Below are 22,463 nucleotides of genomic sequence, written 5' to 3'. Positions count from 1 at the left end.
TACAGACACAAATGGCCGTGTCTGTGGGTGGGAAGCCGGATGTGGGTATGTGTCCTGGTGGCTGCACTAGCGCCTCCTCTGGTCGGTCGGGGCGCCAGTTCGGGGGGGAGGGGGTACTGGGGGGAATAGCGTGATCCTCCCACGTGCTACGTCCACCTGGTGAAACTCCTCACTGTCAGGTGAAAAGAAGCGGCTGGTGACTCCACATGTATGGGAGGAGGCATGTGGTAGTCAGCAGCCTCCCTGGATCAGCAGAGGGGGCGGAGCAGCGACCGGGACGGCTCAGAAGAGTGGCGTAATTGGCCAAGTACAACTGGGGAGGAGAATGGGGGGGAGGGGGCGTCCAAAATAAATAAATTAATAAATAAAGATAAGCAGCAGCAGCAGCAGCACTGCGTCTGAGCCTTTGGCAGACGCGGAGCGATGCTCCCGGCAGGTGCTGATTAGTGTCCTGCATCAGTCGCCATGAAGGCCGCTGCCAGTCGAACCGGCGAATGTAGGTGTGAGAGGTGGGAGCAGCGAGGGTGTGTGAGCAGACAGCCTGCTAGATAAACGTTGGGCTGGCAAGTGGCGCGTGAGACCGGGTACTTAGCGTCCCATCCCCACGTCCCATCCCCAGCGGTAACGCCGGCTCTCTCCGCGGCTGCAGGAGCAGCAGCAGCTGTGCATGGCGCTGCAGGAGACCAAGGCTCTCCTGGAGGAGCAGCTGACAGACGCACGGGCACGTGGCTCAGCGCTGAGGGAGCTGGAGAGGGACAACCTCCTCCTGCGCCAGAGGGCCATAGACCTGGAAGCAGTGGGTGGAGCGAACACACACACACACACACACACACACACACACACACACACACACACACCCAGAATAAGTGTTGTGTATGTTTATTGGCATGCTTGCATGATTGTGTGTGTAATTTATGTTTGTATGTTGTGAATCTGCAGCATGGTCATGCACGTGTGTGTGTGTGTGTGCGCGTGTGCATGCGTGCACAAAGAAAATGGTAGTAATCAATGAATATTTCTGTAAAAATGATGAAGAGTTTGGTATTCTAGATGCTATATACATATCCACCTCCCACCCGATTAGTCAAGTAGTCAATTGAGAAGGGGTTGATTTGTGTGTGTGTGCGTGCGTGCGTGAGTGTGCGTGTGTGTGCGTGTGTGCATGTGTGCGTGCGTGCGTGTGCGTGTGTGTGTGTGCGTGTGTGTGTAGGAGCGGGACATAGAGAGGCAGAGGGTTGATGAGCTGTTGGAAATGAACATGGGCCTGGAGGCGGACCTCAGGCACAGCAGCAACACATCAGTGGCTATGGCGCGCCACCGGTTCCTCCAATCAGAAGCGGAGTCTGACGAAGAGCTGAGCGAGATGATTGGTTAGTTCCTCTGCCAGGTCGCTTTTTGTCATTCGTGATATTTTAGCTGATCGATAAGAAAAAAAACCCTCATATGGTGGTTTGAGGTCACATGACCCACTGGATCTAAATCAAAACAAATGAGCAAATCGTTTCATCTATCAATTCCCTTCTTTCTCTCCACGTTCTTCTTCACCTCCGCTTTTCATGTTCGATCACTCTTTCCTTGCCTGTCTCCCCTTTTGCTTTTCTTTATTTTTCCCATGTTCATTTTTCTCTTCACTTTTGCCTCTTTCTCTTCTACCCTCTTTCCCTTCCGAACCTCCACCTCCCAGATCTGAAGCCGCTGAGCCTGGAGGTGGGCGAGGCATCGACGCTGAGGCTGCTTGGTGCGGAGCAGGAGAACGCAGAGCTGAGGAGGCGTCTGGAGGAGCTGCAAGCTCAGCAGGAGGTCAGGGGTTGGGGGTTCAAAGGTCACGATGTAGAGAACCAATCTATAAGAGCTGCTCGCACAGTACCGAAGGTCAAACGGTGTTCTTTAACACTGGAAAAAAAATCTGACTTGGACAGAAAATGATTTTTTAAGTATTGATTGATAAAACATGAATTGCATTCTGAGCATGGGAGTTGTTTATCCTTCTGCTTCTAGAACTGAATTGGATGGTCAGTATGCTGGCTTAGTGTTTTAGCACTGTGTCCTCACAGCAAGGCTGAGCTGGGTTTGATCCCTGCTTCTCTGTATGGAGGTTTGTATGTTCTCCCCATGTTCGTGTGGCTCATGTTCATGTGGGTTACCTCCCACAGTCCCTGCAAGACATGCAGGTCAGGTGTGTTGCAAGACATGCAGGTCAGGTGTGTTGCCAGACATGCAGGTCAGATGTGTTGCAGGACATGCAGGTCAGGTGTGTTGCAGGACATGCAGGTCAGGCGTGATGCCAGACATGCAGGTCAGGTGTGTTACAAGACATGCAAGTCAGGTGTGTTGCAGGACATGCACGTCAGGTGTGTTGCAGGACATGCAGGTCAGGTGTGTTGCCAGACATGCAGGTCAGGTGTGTTGCAGGACATGCAGGTCAGGTGTGTTGCAAGACATGCAGGTCAGGTGTGTTGCCAGATATGCAGGTCAGGTATGTTGCAAGACATGCAGGTCAGGTGTGTTGCCGGACATGCAGGTCAGGTGTGTTGCAGGACATGCAGGTCAGGCGTGTTGCAGGACATGCAGGTCAGGCTTGTTGCCAGACATGCAGGTCAGGTGTATTACAAGACATGCAGGTCAGGTGTGTTGCAGGACATGAAGGTCAGGTGTGTTGTAAGACATGCAGGTCAGGTGTGTTGTAAGACATGCAGGTCAGGTGTGTTGCAGGATATGCAGGTCAGGTGTGTTGCAGGACATGCAAGTCAGGTGTGTTGCAGGACATGCAGGTCAGGTGTGTTGCAAGACATGCAGGTCAGGTGTGTTGCAAGACATGCAGGTCGGGTGTGTTGCCAGACATGCAGGTCAGGTGTGTTGTAAGACATGCAGGTCAGGTGTGTTGCCAGACATGCAGGTCAGGTGTGTTGTAAGACATGCAGGTCAGGTGTGCTGCAGGACATGCAGGTCAGGTGTGTTGCCAGACATGCAGGTCAGGTGTGTTGCAGGACATGCAGGTCAGGTGTGTTGTAAGACATGCAGGTCAGGCGTGTTGCAAGACATGCAGGTCAGGTGTGTTGTAAGACATGCAGGTGAGGCGTGTTGCAGGACATGCAGGTCAGGTGTGTTGCAGGACATGCAGGTCAGGTGTGCTGTAAAACATGCAGGTCAGGTGTGTTGCAGGACATGCAGGTCAGGTGTGTTGCAGGACATGCAGGTCAGGTGTGTTGCAGGACATTCAGATCAGGTGTGTTGCCAGACATGCAGGTCAGATGTGTTGCAGGACATGCAGGTCAGGTGTGTTACAGGACATGCAGGTCAGGTGTGCTGTAAAACATGCAGGTCAGGTGTGTTGCAGGACATGCAGGTCAGGTGTGTTGCAGGACATGCAGGTCAGGTGTGTTGCCAGACATGCAGGTCAGATGTGTTGCAGGACATGCAGGTCAGGTGTGTTGCAGGACATGCAGGTCAGGCGTGATGCCAGACATGCAGGTCAGGTGTGTTACAAGACATGCAAGTCAGGTGTGTTGCAGGACATGCAGGTCAGGTGTGTTGCAGGACATGCAGGTCAGGTGTGTTGCCAGACATGCAGGTCAGGTGTGTTGCAGGACATGCAGGTCAGGTGTGTTGCAAGACATGCAGGTCAGGTGTGTTGCCAGACATGCAGGTCAGGTGTGTTGCCAGACATGCAGGTCAGGTATGTTGCAAGACATGCAGGTCAGGTGTGTTGCCGGACATGCAGGTCAGGTGTGTTGCAGGACATGCAGGTCAGGCGTGTTGCAGGACATGCAGGTCAGGCGTGTTGCCAGACATGCAGGTCAGGTGTATTACAAGACATGCAGGTCAGGTGTGTTGCAGGACATGCAGGTCAGGTGTGTTGCAAGACATGCAGGTCAGGTGTGTTGTAAGACATGCAGGTCAGGTGTGTTGCAGGACATGCAGGTCAGGTGTGTTGCAGGACATGCAGGTCAGGTGTGTTGCAAGACATGCAGGTCAGGTGTGTTGCAAGACATGCAGGTCGGGTGTGTTGCCAGACATGCAGGTCAGGTGTGTTGTAAGACATGCAGGTCAGTTGTGTTGCCAGACATGCAGGTCAGGTGTGTTGTAAGACATGCAGGTCAGGTGTGCTGCAGGACATGCAGGTCAGGTGTGTTGCCAGACATGCAGGTCAGGTGTGTTGCAGGACATGCAGGTCAGGTGTGTTGTAAGACATGCAGGTCAGGCGTGTTGTAAGACATGCAGGTCAGGCGTGTTGCAGGACATGCAGGTCAGGTGTGTTGCAGGACATGCAGGTCAGGTGTGCTGTAAAACATGCAGGTCAGGTGTGTTGCAGGACATGCAGGTCAGGTGTGTTGCAGGACATGCAGGTCAGGTGTGTTGCATGACATGCAGGTCAGGTGTGTTGCAAGACATGCAGGTCAGGTGTGTTGCAAGACATGCAGGTCGGGTGTGTTGCCAGACATGCAGGTCAGGTGTGTTGTAAGACATGCAGGTTAGGTGTGTTGCCAGACATGCAGGTCAGGTGTGTTGTAAGACATGCAGGTCAGGTGTGCTGCAGGACATGCAGGTCAGGTGTGTTGCCAGACATGCAGGCCAGGTGTGTTGCAGGACATGCAGGTCAGGTGTGTTGTAAGACATGCAGGTCAGGCGTGTTGCAAGACATGCAGGTCAGGTGTGTTGTAAGACATGCAGGTCAGGCGTGTTGTAAGACATGCAGGTCAGGCGTGTTGCAGGACATGCAGGTCAGGTGTGTTGCAGGACATGCAGGTCAGGTGTGTTGTAAAACATGCAGGTCAGGTGTGTTGCAGGACATGCAGGTCAGGTGTGTTGCAAGACATGCAGGTCAGGCGTGTTGCAAGACATGCAGGTCAGGCGTGTTGCAGGACATGCAGGTCAGGTGTGTTGCAAGACATGCAGGTCAGGCGTGGTGCAGGACATGCAGGTCAGGTGTGTTGCAAGACATGCAGGTCAGGTGTGTTGCAGGACATGCAGGTCAGGTGTGTTGGACACCCTCATTTGCCCATAGATATGAAATGTGCATGAGTGACATGAGTCTGTGTTTGTGTATGTTCAGAAATATGCAGTAAATTGTGTCCCCCTATTTTCACCATTTTTAATTGATTTTTACGTAATTAAAAAAACTTCCAGAGCACTGGGGTGTTACGAGGTGTTATGTTTACAGTAATATGTATGACGTTACTTAGCTGAACGCTTATTACACGTTTGGATAGTTACTTTAAACTGCTATGAATATAAAGCCCAAGATGCTAATTGAGAAGCAAGTAAGCTCCGACAAACAATGAGGACAAGTTTGGAAACTTAAAAACAATGAAACAGTGATGACAGCTAATGATTTGTTGCAGTAAGATGTGGAGGACACACAAAGAGACACAAAAGTGCACAGAAGGATCTGTGTCTGTTCATCCACCAAGTGCAGAATCTCCCCCTTTCCATCAAGCCAGTATTCTTGTTTTGTGTGTGTGTGTGTGTGTGTGTGTGTGTGTGTGTGTGTGTGTGTGTGTGTGTGTGTGTGTGTGTGTGTGTTTTATTTATTTATTTTGGGGGGGGGGGGCGGTTTGTCAAACTGTCCAGCCTGTCTCCCAGCGTTCCAACCAATACCTGCTGGGAAAAGCTGGAGCCCCTTGTGACCCTCTATTAGATGACGTTTATTCATCCCTCCTCGGTTCCTATAGGTACCCTAATAGCTATGATTTTAACGTTCATGGAGGGGTGAGCATGACACGCATCCCCCTCTAAAGCCGGCCTTGCGGATGCACGTTGATGACAACCCATGCAGACACGAGCGGGTTGTTATATCTCATAGAAAGTGTGGATCTAGTTTGCTGCTCCACCCACCACCAGAGAGTGAGACATCTAGTGTCTGAAGATGTGGACTCATGCATAGATGTAGACTGAAGTGCGCAGTGAGACACGGCAGTCGGAGGGCTAACTGGTATCACATCTCGCTGCAGGCTGATTCACCAGACATGAAAGAAGAGCTGGCTTGCTTGAAGGTGGAGCATCAACACACACTCAGGGAGGTGAGCCTTCACAAACACAGAGGTTTGCAGGTACGACTAAGTCAGACCAGCTTTACGTAGACCCAACCAATCTTTCTCAGTCAGTCAGACGCGTGAGTTTGGTCAGATGCGTGCCCCATACTGTCCACAGTGACTGTCTCGGGCCAATGTTGAGAAATTATGTGCAGTTTTAGAGTTATCATGGTTTCATCTGGCACAGTTTCATTCCATGGCGTAGGTAAAGTTTGAACAGGGTTTGGGTGGAGCCACAATCAAGTTCTCAGGCCCAAGTCAAACTATTGTGAACCAAGAGACATTGTGTATTTGTTTTTACCAAATTATTACGTTCTGGGGAGTGTACACACCAAATTGAGACCTTTGGCGCTCTGGTGCACCGCTTAACTCCACCGCAGGGTGTCGCTATAAAACAGGGCGGAGGGTCCTTACTAAACGTGGACGTGCGCACAAAAGCCGAAAATAGCATGCGCCATAGTGTTTACGTGCAGGTGCGCGCATTCCCCCGCCACCTTTGTTTTTCCACGTCACACATTTTGCGCGGGAAGTGGCGTACGCCTCTTCCGGTCTCCGTTCTGTGCGTACGCAACGGTCTGACGCGTCACCCAGGCACAGGAAGTGACGCGCTAGGAGGCGCGATCCGGATGAACGGAGCGTGGCGGGTGTTTGGCGGGTTGGTGGAGAAGGTTGCAGGGAAATTCGGGCGGCTGCTTCATTGGCTAAATTAATGGAAAAATCACACAACGTGGCTTTAACGTCATCTTGCTATCAAAATTGTTTCATGTAAATATTCTTAATCCTAATCTTGAGGTGGCTCTGGGGCGCATTGGGGGGGGGAGACCCAAGTGGGGAGGAATAGACATTCAGTCTTTTAAAGGACCAAGACGGTTTTGGATTTTCAAAGTTTAATAACTCTGTGGGGGAAAAGAGAAAAAGATGCAGACCTGCCGCTGCCCGAATGCTCCTAGAATTGCATATATTTGCTTTTAAAACGAGTTTTAGATCAATCGCACAAATAACGTTATGATAAGATCTACCTAAAACAACTATGAGCGGTCAAAATTACCGTCTCGTAATTTGCGCGTGATGTTGCGCGTGATGTCAGTATTTATGACGTGTGTTGGTGGCGTCATTTCCTTCGTGAAGTTCGTTGCTCTGCCCTAGAAACACACTAGCGACCTCCAGTGGAGAGAAATAGTCTACACTTGATGTGTGGTTATGTCCAACATGTCTGGTTACAGACGCCGCTACAGACGCGCCATGACTACCACCAGGCGCTGCAGGATTTACAGGCGTTGGACGGCGGCCATTTTAAATTGTTTAAAAATAGTATTAAAATTGTTAAAATGTTAATGTTGGTGTCAGCTAGTTTCATAACAGACACACTAACATATGTAATGCATTCATATCTCGACTGGGTATTTATCTTGACACAATATAGAGTTTAAACCTCCACTGTCTTTGTTGTAGTGTTTAACTTCCGGTCTTTGTTAGGGACTGTTTCAGTCTTTATTTTCAGATCTTTTTTTACATGGCATGTTTTATAGGCCTTGTTACGTTTGTTAGATTAGCAATATGTCATTTCCGTTTTGTTTTTCAGGGATTATTTTCACTTTTTATATTTTGCTGTTCAAGTTCCACCATGTCTCTCTGAAGTTTAAATTGTTTAAAAATAGTATTAAAGTTGTTAAAATGTTAATTTGGTGTCAGTTAGTTTCATAACAGACACACTAACACATGTAATGCATTAATATCTCGATTGGGTGTTTATCTTGGAATGTAGAGGTTAAAAACCAGCGGTCATTTTGACCGCCCATGGTCGTTTTAAGTAGGAGTGAAATTGCGGTCGTTCTGGTGTTAGGTAATCAAACCTTTCAAAGGGCTTAAGTGTAACAGTTCAGCTTTTCTGAAGCGTAGTATCAGTGGGGTTTCCTCTTTAGTACTGACAGAAACTAAGAAAACAACCTACGCCCGCCCAGGTAAATGACTGTAAACCCACAGGAGCTTTGTGTTCTACTCTCCAGCTCTGTCTGGTCCATTTGTTGCTTACTTCCTGTTTCCTCACCTGCTCAGTTTCAGAATGTGAAGAATGAAAATGCCACACTGAACCAATGCCTCGAAGCACTGACTGCCAAACTGCGCCAAACAGAGGAAAGGAGCAAGGATGGAGAGAGGGAGGCAGACAGGATGGAGAGGGAGGAGAAGAGAGGAGTCCAGGGCTCCGAGTGCTCGCGGCGGGAAGGTGAAGGGACAGTGAGGACAACGAAGGAGGAGGAGGAGAGCGCGGGAGGGATCATCAGGAGCAGGAGAGAGGCTGGAGTCGGGGAAGAGGTTCTCCCACCTGAAGAGGGGAAAGAAGAGTTGAGTGATGAGGGCATCCGATCCAAAGCGAGGGGGGAGGCGGAGGGAGGGCAGAGACAGAGAGAGACGGATAGACAGAGTGAAAAGGAAGGAGTGCTGAGGCAAGGCGCGATGGATGCATATGACTCTAAAACAACAATCCAAGAGACCCCAAAACTCCCCCAGACAAAGCAGACGAAAGGAGGAGAAGACACCGCAGAAAGCTGGGCTGTAGACCACCCTGCAGGTTCCTTCTCTGGTCCCTCTGGGGAGAGTGTGGCCGCTCAGCTCCGGGAGGCCCAAGAGGAAGCTGAGAGACAGGCGCTGGTGGCCCAGCAGCTGCATTCCAAGCTGGGTGAGCAAAGCAGGAAAGCCTGGGACACTGAGCAGAGACTGGTGGTTTTGGAGGCCGAGTTACAGCGGCTAAGGAAGGCTGCCGAGAGCCTCAGAGAGGCTCGCAGAGAAATAGAGGTATGGATGGATGGATGGATGGATGGATGGATGGATGGATGGATGGATGGATGGATGGTTGGAGGGATGGATGGATGGATGGATAATTTGGTTGGAGGGGTTAAGTGAAGTGCTCATAAAAGTGTGTAGAAGGGCAAAAGGAACAAGGATTATGATGATTATGACCTTTATTTGACCAGGAAGTCCATTTACAGTAGAGGGCGACCGGGCCAGCATAACGCACCCTTACACCTACGAAGACACGTGTCATCGATGCAAAGTACAACTGTTGCTTGACTTTGTTGTGAGCAGAACGATAACGGATCATTGTGTTACGTTTGTGATTAGGTCTAGTAGTACTGACGGCACATTTTCAGCTAAGTAGCTAAAGTTTACATCACATCCTGATTGGATGCTTAACAATGACGTTTGGTTCGAATCCCTGTGTTACCTCCGGCTGGGTCGGGAGTCCCTATAGACACAGCTGGCCGTGTCTGCGGGTGGGAAGCCAGACGTGGGTATGTGTCCTGGTCGCTGCCCTAGCGCCTCCTCTGGTCAGTTGGGGCGCCTTGTTCAGGGGGGAGGGGGAACTGGAGGGGAACAGCGTGATCCTACCTTCCATTTCCAGCTTCATACTCATCACTGTGTCTGACACTCTCCTCACCTCCAGCACACTCTTAACACACTCTTCCTTCAAAATGACCCCATTTCTCCTCCCATTCGCACCGTGGTAGAAGAGTTTGAACCCACCTCCAATACCCCTGGCCTTATTCCCCTTCCACCTGGTCTCTTGCACACACAGTATACCTACCTTCCTTCTCTCCATCATATCAGCCAGCTCTCTCCCTTTACCAGTCATAGTGCCAACATTCAAGATTCTGACTCTCACCTCCACACTCCTACCCTTCCTTCTCTCCCGCTGCCTCTGGACATGCCTCCCCCTCTCCTTCTCCTTCGCCCAACAGTAGCATAGTTTCCCCTGGCAGCCAACAGTAACAGGCCAACGGTACCGCAGTAGCTGGTAACACGGGCCTCGACCGACCCGGTATGGAAATCTGATTTATCACCCGTATATATGATTTGGCAGAGGTTTTACGCCAGATGCTCTTCCTGACGCCTCCCTATTTAACTGGGCTTGGGACCGGCACTAAGAATGCACTGGCTTGTGCATCCTCAGTGGCTGGGTTATAGTACTTCTCTCATATATTACTTGGTAATTACCTTCTATTTTACTCACATAATACTAGGTTGTTTCTGCGTAATAGATAGCCTAGGGTTACGTGGATGCTTGAATGGAAAGATGTATGTATGTATGTATGTATGTATGTATGTATGTATGTATGTATGTATGTATGTATGTATGTATGTATGTATGTATGTATGTATGTATGTATGTATGATGTATGTGTATGTATGTATGTATGTATGTATGTATGTATATATGTATGTATGATGTATGTGTGTATGTATGTATGTATGTATGTATGTATGTATGTATGTATGTATGTATGTATGTATGTATGTATGTATGTATGTGTGTGTGTGAGTGTGTATGTGTATGTGTATGTGTATGTGTATGTGTATATGTATGTATATGTATGCATGTATGCATGTATGCATGTATGTACACTACCGTTCAAAAGTTTGGGATCACCCAAACAATTTTGTGTTTTCCATGAAAAGTCACACTTATTCACCACCATATGTTGTGAAATGAATAGAAAATAGAGTCAAGACATTGACAAGGTTAGAAATAATGATTTGTATTTGAAATAAGATTTTTTTTACATCAAACTTTGCTTTCGTCAAAGAATCCTCCATTTGCAGCAATTACAGCATTGCAGACCTTTGGCATTCTAGCTGTTAATTTGTTGAGGTAATCTGGAGAAATTGCACCCCACGCTTCCAGAAGCAGCTCCCACAAGTTGGATTGGTTGGATGGGCACTTCTTTGAGCAGATTGAGTTTCTGGAGCATCACATTTGTGGGGTCAATTAAACGCTCAAAATGGCCAGAAAAAGAGAACTTTCATCTGAAACTCGACAGTCTATTCTTGTTCTTAGAAATGAAGGCTATTCCATGCGAGAAATTGCTAAGAAATTGAAGATTTCCTACACCAGTGTGTACTACTCCCTTCAGAGGACAGCACAAACAGGCTCTAACAGGTACTATTTAATGAAGATGCCAGTTGGGGACCTGTGAGGCGTCTGTTTCTCAAACTAGAGACTCTAATGTACTTATCTTCTTGCTCAGTTGTGCAACGCGGCCTCCCACTTCTTTTTCTACTCTGGTTAGAGCCTGTTTGTGCTGTCCTCTGAAGGGAGTAGTACACACCGGTTTTCTGGAAGCGTGGGGTGCAATTTCTCCAGATTACCTCAACAAATTAACAGCTAGAATGCCAAAGGTCTGCAATGCTGTAATTGCTGCAAATGGAGGATTCTTTGACGAAAGCAAAGTTTGATGTAAAAAAAATCTTATTTCAAATACAAATCATTATTTCTAACCTTGTCAATGTCTTGACTCTGTTTTCTATTCATTTCACAACATATGGTGGTGAATAAGTGTGACTTTTCATGGAAAACACAAAATTGTTTGGGTGATCCCAAACTTTTGAACGGTAGTGTATGTATGTATGTATGTATGTATGTATGTATGTATGTATGTATGTATGTATGTATGTATGTATGTATGTATGTATGTATGTATGTATGTATGTATGTATGTATGTATGTATGTATGTATGTATGTGTGTGTGTGTGTGTGTGTGTGTGTGTGTGTGTGTGTGTATGTATGTATGTATGTATGTATGTATGTATGTATGAGAGATGCTGTGTGGCTGGAGGTGTAAGCTCTTGCTTCTCCTCCCGGGCTGTATTAGGATCTTCGGGCGGAGGGTCTGGTTATGGAGGAGGAGATGTGTCGCCTGCAGAGCCAGGTGGAGCTCCACAGGATGCAGGGCACCGTTATCGCCACCCTGGAGGGAGAGAGGGCCATGCTGGAGAGGGACCGGGACACACTCCGCGGTACTGTGGAGGCTCTGCGCACGGCCCAGCGCAAGGTCGGACACACACGCACACACACACACACACACACACAGAAGAAGAGACCACAGGATTTAACAATCTCAGCTGAGGTTTTAGGGTGGGGGTGTAGAGTGGGAAGCACTGCAGTTGTTGGGACAATTGATCTAATGAATTGGACAACTCCTGTAATAAATAAAAGTTCACCAGCCCATCGCTACCTCGGTTTAGCCGTACTCTGTCCATCGCTAAGCGAGGCTTAACTCCACTCTCTTTCCCAGGCCGACCAGTTGGAGCTGACCACCCAGGCCTTGAGAGCAGAAGTTGAACGGCAGGGGCGGAGCTTGGACACCTGTCGTAGGAGGGAAGAAGAGTTAGAGGCCGAGCTCCGTGAAGCTGCCTTGGAGGCTGAGAAATTGTCCCGGGGACGGGACCAAGCACTGGTGGAGACTTCGCGATTGGAGCAGGAGAAGGAGACTTGTCAGTTGGAGCTGGAGGGCCAGCAGAAGGAGGGCAGGCAGAGGGAGAGGCAGACGGCGAGACTGAGACAGCAGCTAGAGAGCACAGCCTTGGCGCTGGAGCACAGCAACCAACGAGCACGGGCTCTAGACACCGAAAACAGGTATACACGCACAACCTCTGAGAGCTTCGTTGAAATCTTGGGGGCGGGGCCACCGCTGGACGCACTAGCTTTGCAACGGCGTCTTACGGAGCAACAGAACACGAGCGTCAGAGTCCAGTTCAACACAAACATTTAAACCACATACTATGTGGAGGTGAAAGTGCAAGTTAAACGTGATTACCCATAATGTCCAATATTATCGACAATGACCCATCACGTTGCTGAGCTACTTCCTGGTTCTACTTCCTGGTCAGCAAAAAAGACAAGTCGTAGATAATGGAGAATCATATGCACGGCCTTACTGAGACACCAGGGTTCTTTTGTTTTTATTTAAAGATTGCGCGCAGCTGCCCCGTAAGACCCTGTTGTAAAGCCGAGTCCAGCGGGGGTTCCTCATCCAGAATCCCCAGAATATCACAACTGATATGCATGATGGCAAACACTACACAATTAAGATCCAGGTTGTAAAACATGGCATTATCCTTTAAACTCGAGAGAGTAACCAACGCATTTCTATAGCACTTTCCTAAGTCCAAGGATTGCAAAGAGCTGTGCAGTGAACTGGCATCACACCACGGTACGGGTGGCCCGGCGGTAGGTACGAAGTGACCTGTGTGTTCCTTGTCTTCCCTGCTTGGCGTGTGTGCAGACGTGTGTGTCAGGAGTTGTCTCAGTCCAAACAGCTCTGCACTCAACTGCAAGACCTGGAGAGGGAGCTTGGAGCTCAACTAGAAACTCTGGAGGAGGACAACCAGCGGCTGAGGGAGGAATGTGCGGACGCCCAGGCTAAGATCTGCTCCTTGACCCAGGTCAGTGGGGTTGTGTAAAAACAGTTAGAAACAATGGCTGGAAGCTTCAAACACCCTTCTATCAAACTCAGAAACGCTCGGTCATTTCATTTCATGTTCCTGAGCACATGACATGAAAGTAAACATCGTTTCCCCCAGTCCACAGCAGACAACACACGTCAAGAAACTACAAGAACTGCAAGAACACATAGATCCAAACTAACACATATGTCTAAAAAAACAAAAAACACAAACATACAAAAACAAACTCCACCGTCCAGAGAAGGAACGCCAGCCAGGAGGACTGTGGGAACTGCTGGTCTGCATGGGCTAGCAGCTAGCTTAGCCCATGCACCCTCGAGGTTTCCGCTTCGGGCACAACTCTGGTCAAGGCCGTGGTTCTTGGGCACGACCCTGACTGAAGTTCTCAACAACTTTCACAGGAACCCCCCCCCCAAAAAAAACCCCAAAACAAAACAATAACACACAATTGATGTGAATTCAGTATTGTTCTTGTCTCATTTCAGGAATTATTGGATGAACAAACGCGTTGCCATGTGCTGACTAAGGAAGTTGCATGCTCGAACCAGAAACTAGAAGAAGCAGAAGTGAAGCTGAAGACGGCCACGGATTCTCTCAGTCAGGTGCACACGAGCACCGAGCCCCTGACGCAAGGCGATGATCTCACCCAACAGGAAAACAGAAGGGGAAGTTGCGAGGCCGAGGCTCTTCCCATGTCAGTTTCTAAATGCCCCAGTGATGCACACGCACAAGGGTTACCCACCCAGGATCAGCCAGAGGATGAACCTGGGAAAGGTCATGACCTTAGCAGGACTCTTCCTGATTCCGCAGTCGACATAGATAGGCTGGCAACCGAGAGGTTGCTAGAGCTGGAGAGAGAGGTGCGTATTTGAAACTTAACATGAAATCTGATGTGTGTGTGTGTGTGTGTGTGTGTGTGTGTGTGTGTGTGTGTGTGTGTGTGTGTGTGTGTGTGTGTGTGTGTGTGTGTGTGTGTGTGTGTGTGAGTTTGGGTATGTATGTACAGTCTATTTGGGGTCATCTTTGTCCTGTCAGGCTCTTGTTCAAGGAAGCTAATCTATATCACGTTGAAATTATTGCTGCAGGGATTTTTAATAAATCAGCACCTCCAAGTGTGAGGCCATGGTTCTCTACCGGAAAATGTTGGATTGCTCCCTCCGGGTTGGGGTTGAGTTGTTGCCTCAAGTGAAGGAGTTCAAGTATCTTGAGGTCTTGTTCACGAGTGAGGGAAGGATGGAGCAGAAGATTGACAGGTGGATTGGTGCAGCATCAGCAGTAATGCGGATGTTGTCCCGGACCGTTGTGGTGAAGAGGGAGCTGAGCCAGAAGGCAAAGCTCTCAATTTACCAGTCAATCTTGGTTCCAACCCTCACCTATGGTCATGAGCTTTGGGTAGTGACCGAAAGGGTGACATCGCGGATACAAGCTGCTGGAATGAGTTTCCTCCGTAGGGTGTCTGGGCTCAGCCTTAGAGATAGGGTGAGGAGCTCGGACATCCGGAGGGAGCTCGGAGTAGAGCCACTGCTCCTTCACATCGAAAGGAGCCAGTTGAGGTGGTTCGGGCATCTGATTAGGATGCCTCCTGGCTGCCTTCCTTTGGAGGTTTGCCGGGCATGGCCAACTGGGAGGAGACCCCGGGGTAGACCCAGAACTCGCTGGAGGGACTACATGTCCACTCTGGCCTGGGAACGCCCTGGGATCCCCCAGGAGGATCTGGAGGGCGTTGCTGGGGAGAGGGACGTCTGGAGGGCCCTACTTAGCTTGCTGCCACCACGACCCGACCCCGGAGAAGCGGCTGAAGATGAATGAATGAATGAATGAACGAATGAATGAATGAACAAAATCATCCTAGTCCGCCCTTCGGCAAGTGTAGTACTCCATTTCCAGAGCCATTCCCTTTTATCTCTCTACTCATCACATGTTACGTCACCACAGTTGATCCCCCTTATCCCTTTTACTTCTGTTCTGTCCCTCTCTTGCTTGCACAGACGCTAACAAAATAGCAGCTCATTGTCTCATAGTTCAAGGAGTAAAGGGCGACCCTAAGACTGCACAGGTTGAGGTTTCGTTCTCTATTCACATTAGCTTAATATGTACGTAATAAGCAGAACACCAGAGGGGCACCAATGGAGCCCAATGAGTAAACACCCGGCAGGTTTGCGGGTTCCACGCCCCATGCTGAAAACGCACGACCCCATCGTATTTCAATAGACAGTTTGAGCAAAAGCATCCATCACCCGGCTTATATTTTTTGCATCGACAGCTCTATCTCTTCATCTCCCCCTCTTCTATCTCTCCCCCTCAGTACACGGTCGTGGCGGGGGAGCGGGAGGCCTTGGTGTCCCAGCTGTCCAGGTCCCAGGAGGTGGGCGAGTATCTCAGGGAGCAGCTGGAGGCAGAACGCCACCATTCGCTCATCCTGCAGGACTCCTGCACCAAGCTGCAGACACTCAATACCCAGCTGCAGGTGACCTCTCACAGATATGCAAACATACAGAGCCAGCACACACACACGCACACACACACACACACACACACACACACACACACACACACACACACACACACACACACACTTGCTTGCTGGTAGTCCATCGAGTCCAATGATGACATCCCTCCTTGTTAACGTTGTGTTCTTTGATGACTGTAGAGTCCAATTCTTGAGCCACAAGTTTTATTGCACGTTGGGCGTATGAAGTCTGAGTTAGTTGGAGCAGACATGGTTGTGTCGCTCCTTGGTCTTTTCTGTTGTTTTTTTTTTCACATTCCTCTCAATTTCCAGCTGTTCTATACCTCTGTGGCAGCTCTCCCGCCAGGTGGAACGGTTGATGGCTGCTTGCTGCAGTCTCAAGGCGTCGATACAACACTTCTTCAGCTATGTTTTTAGCTGATCTTTGTATCACTTCTTCTGACCACCTGCGGACCAACGGCCCAGATGAAGCTGTCCATACAGGACTTGACGTGGTAGGCATTTGTGAGGCATCCTGATGACATACCCAAGCCAGCGCAGTTGGTGTTCAGTGACCATGGCTTTTATGCTGTTGCAGTTTGTTCAAGCAACAATCTCACCATGAGGAACACGGTCACGCCACGTGATCCCCGTGATTCGCTGCAGACAGCGTATGTGGAACCGCTCCATCAACCTTAGGTGGCAGCTGTATGTGACCCAGACTTCACAGCTGTATAGGAGAGTTGTGATGCAGACGGCTTTGTGAATGGCAATTTTGCTGTGGAGGTGTTTGTTTTGGAAGACCTTATGTCGGAGTTTGCCGAAGGTTACAGAGGTTTGTTTGATTCTGTTAGGAGTTTGGTCATCAGTATTGCAGCCCTCAGAGAGGATGCTGCCCAGGTATGTAAAAGATGGAGCAACTGAGAGTAGTTGGTGTTCTGTAGTGAAGACAGGCATAGTGGGTGGGGGCTGGACTTCCATTGGCATAACGCCTCAGTCTTGGTGGTGTTGACTGATAGACCAAGGCTGCTGTAGGCATTCACAACTGTGGCAAGGATGGTTTGCAGGTCTTCTGGTGTGTGAGCTACAAGAGCGCAGTCATCAGCATACTGCAGTTCAAGGACCTGCATTGCAGACAACTTGGTGGTTGCCTGGAACCTTCAGATGTTGAACTAGTTTCCATCTAGCCCAAAGTCTATTGTGATCCCACTACTGTCTTCCAGATCTTTATGAAGAAGTTTTGTGACGCATACGAGTTAAATGCTGAAGAGTACCGGTGCCGGCACAATCCCCAGCCTCATTCCAGTGCATACATTAAAGGGCGCCGATTCCTCTCCTCCTATGGCCAGACTTCAACCGGATATAAGACCGGATATTGTACCCCATGATCAGAGGTGGAGACCTGAATACTGTATTTTCCAATAAAAAAATATTTTTTTCAATCATATACGTATGTGCAGGTGGAGCAAGCATCCCTGAGCTCCCAGTATGCAGCACTGTTGGCACGCTGCAGCGGGTTTGAGGCCAGGTGTGCTGCTCTGGAGGCGGAGTCCAAAGTGTGGTCACGGGAGCAGGACGAATCCTGTACCAGGATAGAGGCACTGAGGCGGGAATATGAGCGAATGGCGGCACTACAGCAGAGGCAGGAGGCAGAGCTGGAGGAGCTGCTGGAAAAATACTCCCAGCTGAGGAGCAGTAGCCGCAGCCTGGAAGCCCAGCATTGGGAGCTGGAGAGCAGGTACACACACATAGACACAGACACAGACACAGACACACAGACACACACACACACACAAACACACACACACACACACACACACACACACACACACACACACACACACACACACACACACACACACACACACACACACACACTCTATCTGTCTCCTACCATAAGTGATGTGTATGTGGTAGCATCATGTATGAACTCGTAATGCTTGATCCAAAGGTACAAGGAGCTCCTAGATGGCAAAACCCAGCAGGAGGAGAGAGAGCAAGACATGAAGGTGGAGCGAGAGAAGATGGAGGAAGAGACTCAGAGACGGATGGAGAGAGAGCGGGAGCTTGGGAGGGTGAAAGAAGAAAATGTGAGGTAAGCGAGCTTAGCCAGTCTTAAAATCCTTCAACTCCGTCACCCTGTTGGGTGTCTGGATGAAGGGGGGTGCTGCAACAGGCTCTGAGGCTGTGCACAGATGTAGGACTTTTCTTTTGTTCATTACAGGACTGACGGGGGAAAGTCCATGTTTCCCCTGACTCTTTTGAAAACACCCTCAGTAGGTCTAAGGATATACAATGTTGGGTTTGATGTCGTCCCTCATATTCACCTCAAGTATTCTTAGTCAACGCATCGATCCTCCCTGTAGCTTGATCCCTTTTCCACACTTTGTAGCTTGCTGTGGCTCAAACGTACCTTCAACAAGGACGGACACGTCCTGCAAGCTGTCCCATGGGGGTGCCAGTCAGTTTATCAACAGCAGTGGGGTTTTAAAGTAGACCTTTAGAGCTGGAGTAAAGGATGTCAACTTCTCCTCTCTCCTCCTCTGGGATGTTTTTTTTTCAAAAATGTTCACCATTTTTTCTCCCCAATTGTACTTTGGCCAATTAACCTCTTTCCTGAGCCGCCCCGGTCTCTGCTCCAGCCCCTCTGCTGATCCGGGGAGGGCTGCAGACTACCACATGTCTCCTCCCATACATGTGGAGGCGCCAGCCGCTTCTTTTCACCTGACGGTGAGGAGTTTCACCAGGGGGACGTAGCGCGTGGGAGGATCATACTATTCCCCCCAGTCCCCCTCTCCCCCGAACAGGCGCCCCGACCGACCAGAGGAGGCGCTAGTGCAGCGACCAGGACACATACTCGCATCCAGCTCGCCACCCACAGACACGGCCAATTGTGTCTGTAGGGACGCCCGACCAAGCCGAAGGTAACACGGGGATTCGAACCGAAGATCCCCATGTTGCTAGGCAACGGAATAGACCACCACACCACCCAGACACCCGGCCTCCTGTGGGTACTACGTACCCCATGTTGCCTTCTGTCCCATTAACGGAGGAGATGAGCTGAGCTTTTGGACACCTCTACAGCACAGCGTTGTTAGAAGGGAGACATAGAAGTACACAGGCAGTACTGCAGCGGGACAGGAAGAGCTCGGCAGCTGAGCTCCCTGACTTCCACTTCGGCCGGCGAACAACTAGAACCTGTGTTCGCAGTGGGCTGTGGGGAACTGGAAACCAATCACTGCAGATCACCATGAACCTTTGTTTTGACTATTTTGTGCCGACAAAAGTAGACTGCAGTAACATCATCGCAAACAGGATGTTACTGAAGTGTGTGCCTGGTGTTACGGGACATTATACACACGGTACAGTCGTGTACTGCAGTGTTTTCACAGTACTGCTGCAGGAACACTGCACTATAGGAATATACCATAGTGCAGAGTTTCTATACAAACTACACAAATCGTATTTGTGTAGTAATGTAACAAAAAATACTATAGCATATAGCACACTATACTAGGACTGGTGTGTCCGTCATGCTCGTCTAGTCTCCTTCCCAACATGTGATGTTCAAACTGCTGAGCTGAAACCTTTCAAATGCAAATATGCAAATTACCTTTTGAGCCTTTCTATGAAACGATGCAAACTGTACCTTCCTGTTTCGGTCATATGAGCTTGGCATGTGGCCAGCATGGCTTTGAATCTGAAGAGAGGCCGTGTGATAGAGGCCGTGTGATAGAGGCCATCGGATAGAGACCGTGTCATAGAGGCCGCCCGATAGAGGTCGTCTGATAGAGGCCGCCTGATGATAGAGGCCGTGTGATAGAGGCTGTCTGATAGAGGCTGTCTGATACAGGCCGTGAGATAGAGTCCGTGTGATAGAGGCCGTGTGATAGAGGCCGTGAGATAGAGTCCGTGTGATAGAGGCCGCCTGATAGAGGCCGTGTGATAGAGGCTGTCTGATAGAGGCCGCCTGATAGAGGCCGTGTGATAGAGGCCGCCTGACAGAGGCCGTGTGATAGAAGCCGTCTGATAGAGGCCATGTGATAGAGGCCATCTAGGGGCTCAGCCTCACAGCTGTTGTGTTTCCGTGTAGCAGCCGGCTGCAGAATGGTTTAACACAAGGCTTTACTCCCTGGCACGATGGGAAACCAAGCCAATTCTGAGGAAGGCTGTTTTTATCTAACACGGATTATCAAATAGTTTCCCCTTCATGAATCAGTTCCACTTCATTGCCTGCGACGAGAAAAAGCACAAAGAGGGCCACATTTCCTCTGCTGACGGTTTTGTGAGTCCAGGTCTGAAGGGCCTGGACAAGTTGAGTCACCTATTTTCACTGGCAGTCTTTTACAGTCATTGGTCGGAGGTTTTGTCGCATTCCCTTCACGGGTGTCTGGTTCTGGGTTCTGGGAGGGAACTGTTCATGGTGTCTTGGTCCTGCAGGCTGCAGGCCCAGCAGAAGGAGTGGCTGGCGGCCCAGGCTGAGCTGCTGGCTCAGGGCTCCAGGCTGAGAGGAGAGCTGAGCGCCACCCAGCTGGAGCGGATGCGGCTAGAGGGCGAGCTCAGCGTGCTGAGAGAGAAGAACCAGGGCCTGGACCTCAGCAACGTCCGGCTGACCACACAGCACCAGGTACGGCTCTGCACGGCCATAGCAGGAACACAGTACACACCTGCAAACCCAGTGCCACACACACACACACACACACACACACACACACACACACGCACACACAAAGAAGCACATGCATGCTCAAGCGATGGATGCCCAGAGGCATGTGGATGCACACTGGGCGGCACAGTGGTGCAGTGGTTAGCGCTGTCGCCTCACAGCAAGAAGGTCCTGGGTTCGAACCCTGGTGTGGTCCATCCTTGGGGGTCGTCCCGGGTCATCCTCTGTGTGGAGTTTGCATGTTCTCCCCGTGTCTGCGGTGGGTTTCCTCCGGGTGCTCCGGTTTCCCCCACCATCCTAAAGACATGCATGTTAGGGTTAATACTCCTGTCTGTGCCCCTGAGCAAGGCATGGCAAGACCAACCAGAGTTGGTCCCCGGGTGCTGCACGGCAGCTGCCCACTGCTCCTAGCTACACAGCTAGGATGGGTTAAATGCAGAGACCAATTTCCCCACGGGGATTAATATCCATCCATCCATCCATCCATCCATCCATCCATCCATCCATCCATCCATCCATCCATCCATCCATCCATCCATCCATCCATCCATCCATCCATCCATCCATCCATCCATCCATCCATTACCTGAACCGCTTATCCTGCTCTCAGGGTCATGGGGATGCTGGAGCCTATCCCAGCAGTCACTGGGTGGCAGGCGGGGAGACACCCTGGACAGACAGCCAGACTATCACTCAGCCCCCCCACCACCACCACCACCACCACCACCACCACCACACACACACACACACACACACACACACACACACACACGCATTCAGACCTATGGCCAACTTAGTACGGCTGATCCACCTGACCTACATGTGTTTGGACTGTGGGAGGAAACCCACACAGACACGGGGACAACATGCAAACTCCACACAGAGGACGACCTGGGACAACCCCCAAGGTTGGACTACCCCGGGGCTCCAAACCAGGACCTGTTACTGTGAGGCGACTGTGCTAACCACTGTGTCACCGTGCTGCCGCCATGCCCGGGGATTAATATAGTATACCAAAATCAAACAAACAAACAAAAATCCACAGGCAGTGATAACATCATATTACACAGACAGACAGGTCAGACAGGCCAGACAGGCCAGACAAGCCAGATAGGTCAGACAGGCCAGACAGGTTAGACAGGTTAGACAGGCCAGACAGGCCAGACAGGTTAGACAGGTTAGACAGGCCAGACAGGCCCGACAGGTCAGACAGGCCAGACAGGTTAGACAGGCCAGACAGGTTAGACAGGCCAGACAGGCCAGACAGGTCAGACAGGCCAGACAGGCCAGACAGGTCAGACAGGTCAGACAGGCCAGACAGGTTAGACAGGTCAGACAGGTCAGACAGGCCAGACAGGTTAGACAGGCCAGACAGGTCAAACAGGTCAGACAGGTCAGACGGGCCAGACAAGCCAGATAGGTCAGACAGGCCAGACAGGTCAGCCAGGCCAGACAGGCCAGACAGGTTAGACAGGTTAGACAGGCCAGACAGGCCAGACAGGCCAGACAGGTTAGACAGGCCAGACAAGCCCGACAGGTCAGACAGGTTAGACAGGCCAGACAGGCCAGACAGGTCAGACAGGCCAGACAGGTCAGACAGGTCAGACAGGCCAAACAGGCCAGAAAGGCCAGACAGGCAAGACAGGCCAGACAGGCCAGACAGGCCAGACAGGCCAGACAGGCCAAACAGGCCAGACAGGCCAGATAGGCAAGACAGGCCAAACAGGCCAGACAGGCCAGACAGGCAAGACAGGCCAGACAGGCCAGACAGGCCAAACAGGCCAAACAGGCCAGACAGGCCAGACAGGTCAGACAGGCAAGACAGGCCAAACAGGCCAGACAGGCCAGACAGGTCAGACAGGCCAGACAGGCCAGACAAGCCCGACAGGTGAGACAGGTCAGACAGGCCAGACAGGCCAGACAGGCCAAACAGGCTAGACAGGCCAGACAGGCCAGACAGGTCAGACAGGCCAGACAGGCCAGACAGGCCAGACAGGCAAGACAGGCCAGACAGGCCAGACAGGCCAGACAGGCCAGACAGGCCAGACAGGCCAAACAGGCCAGACAGGCCAG

The 22,463-nt window shown here is 50.4% G+C and overlaps 1 protein-coding gene across 2 annotated transcripts in view; it reads left to right on the top strand.

Annotated features, from left to right (window-relative positions):
• Window positions 1-22,463, top strand: part of ccdc88b (coiled-coil domain containing 88B) — a 66,651-nt gene that overhangs the window by 26,564 nt on the left and 17,624 nt on the right. For both annotated transcript variants that reach the window (XM_056284825.1, XM_056284816.1), the window contains 13 exons: window positions 650-796; window positions 1,211-1,370; window positions 1,685-1,800; window positions 5,952-6,020; window positions 8,088-8,825; window positions 11,682-11,861; window positions 12,105-12,445; window positions 13,095-13,254; window positions 13,761-14,135; window positions 15,581-15,742; window positions 17,185-17,462; window positions 17,676-17,819; window positions 20,165-20,351. In XM_056284825.1, coding sequence (XP_056140800.1) covers window positions 650-796; window positions 1,211-1,370; window positions 1,685-1,800; window positions 5,952-6,020; window positions 8,088-8,825; window positions 11,682-11,861; window positions 12,105-12,445; window positions 13,095-13,254; window positions 13,761-14,135; window positions 15,581-15,742; window positions 17,185-17,462; window positions 17,676-17,819; window positions 20,165-20,351 — 3,057 coding nt within the window. The remainder of the gene's footprint in view (window positions 1-649; window positions 797-1,210; window positions 1,371-1,684; window positions 1,801-5,951; window positions 6,021-8,087; window positions 8,826-11,681; window positions 11,862-12,104; window positions 12,446-13,094; window positions 13,255-13,760; window positions 14,136-15,580; window positions 15,743-17,184; window positions 17,463-17,675; window positions 17,820-20,164; window positions 20,352-22,463) is intronic.

This window comes from Lampris incognitus, chromosome 1, assembly GCF_029633865.1.
Source record: "Lampris incognitus isolate fLamInc1 chromosome 1, fLamInc1.hap2, whole genome shotgun sequence".
Classification (NCBI taxonomy): domain Eukaryota; kingdom Metazoa; phylum Chordata; class Actinopteri; order Lampriformes; family Lampridae; genus Lampris; species Lampris incognitus.
The sequence above is the reverse complement of the archived record's forward strand: the minus strand, read 5'-3'. Positions and strand labels throughout refer to the sequence as shown.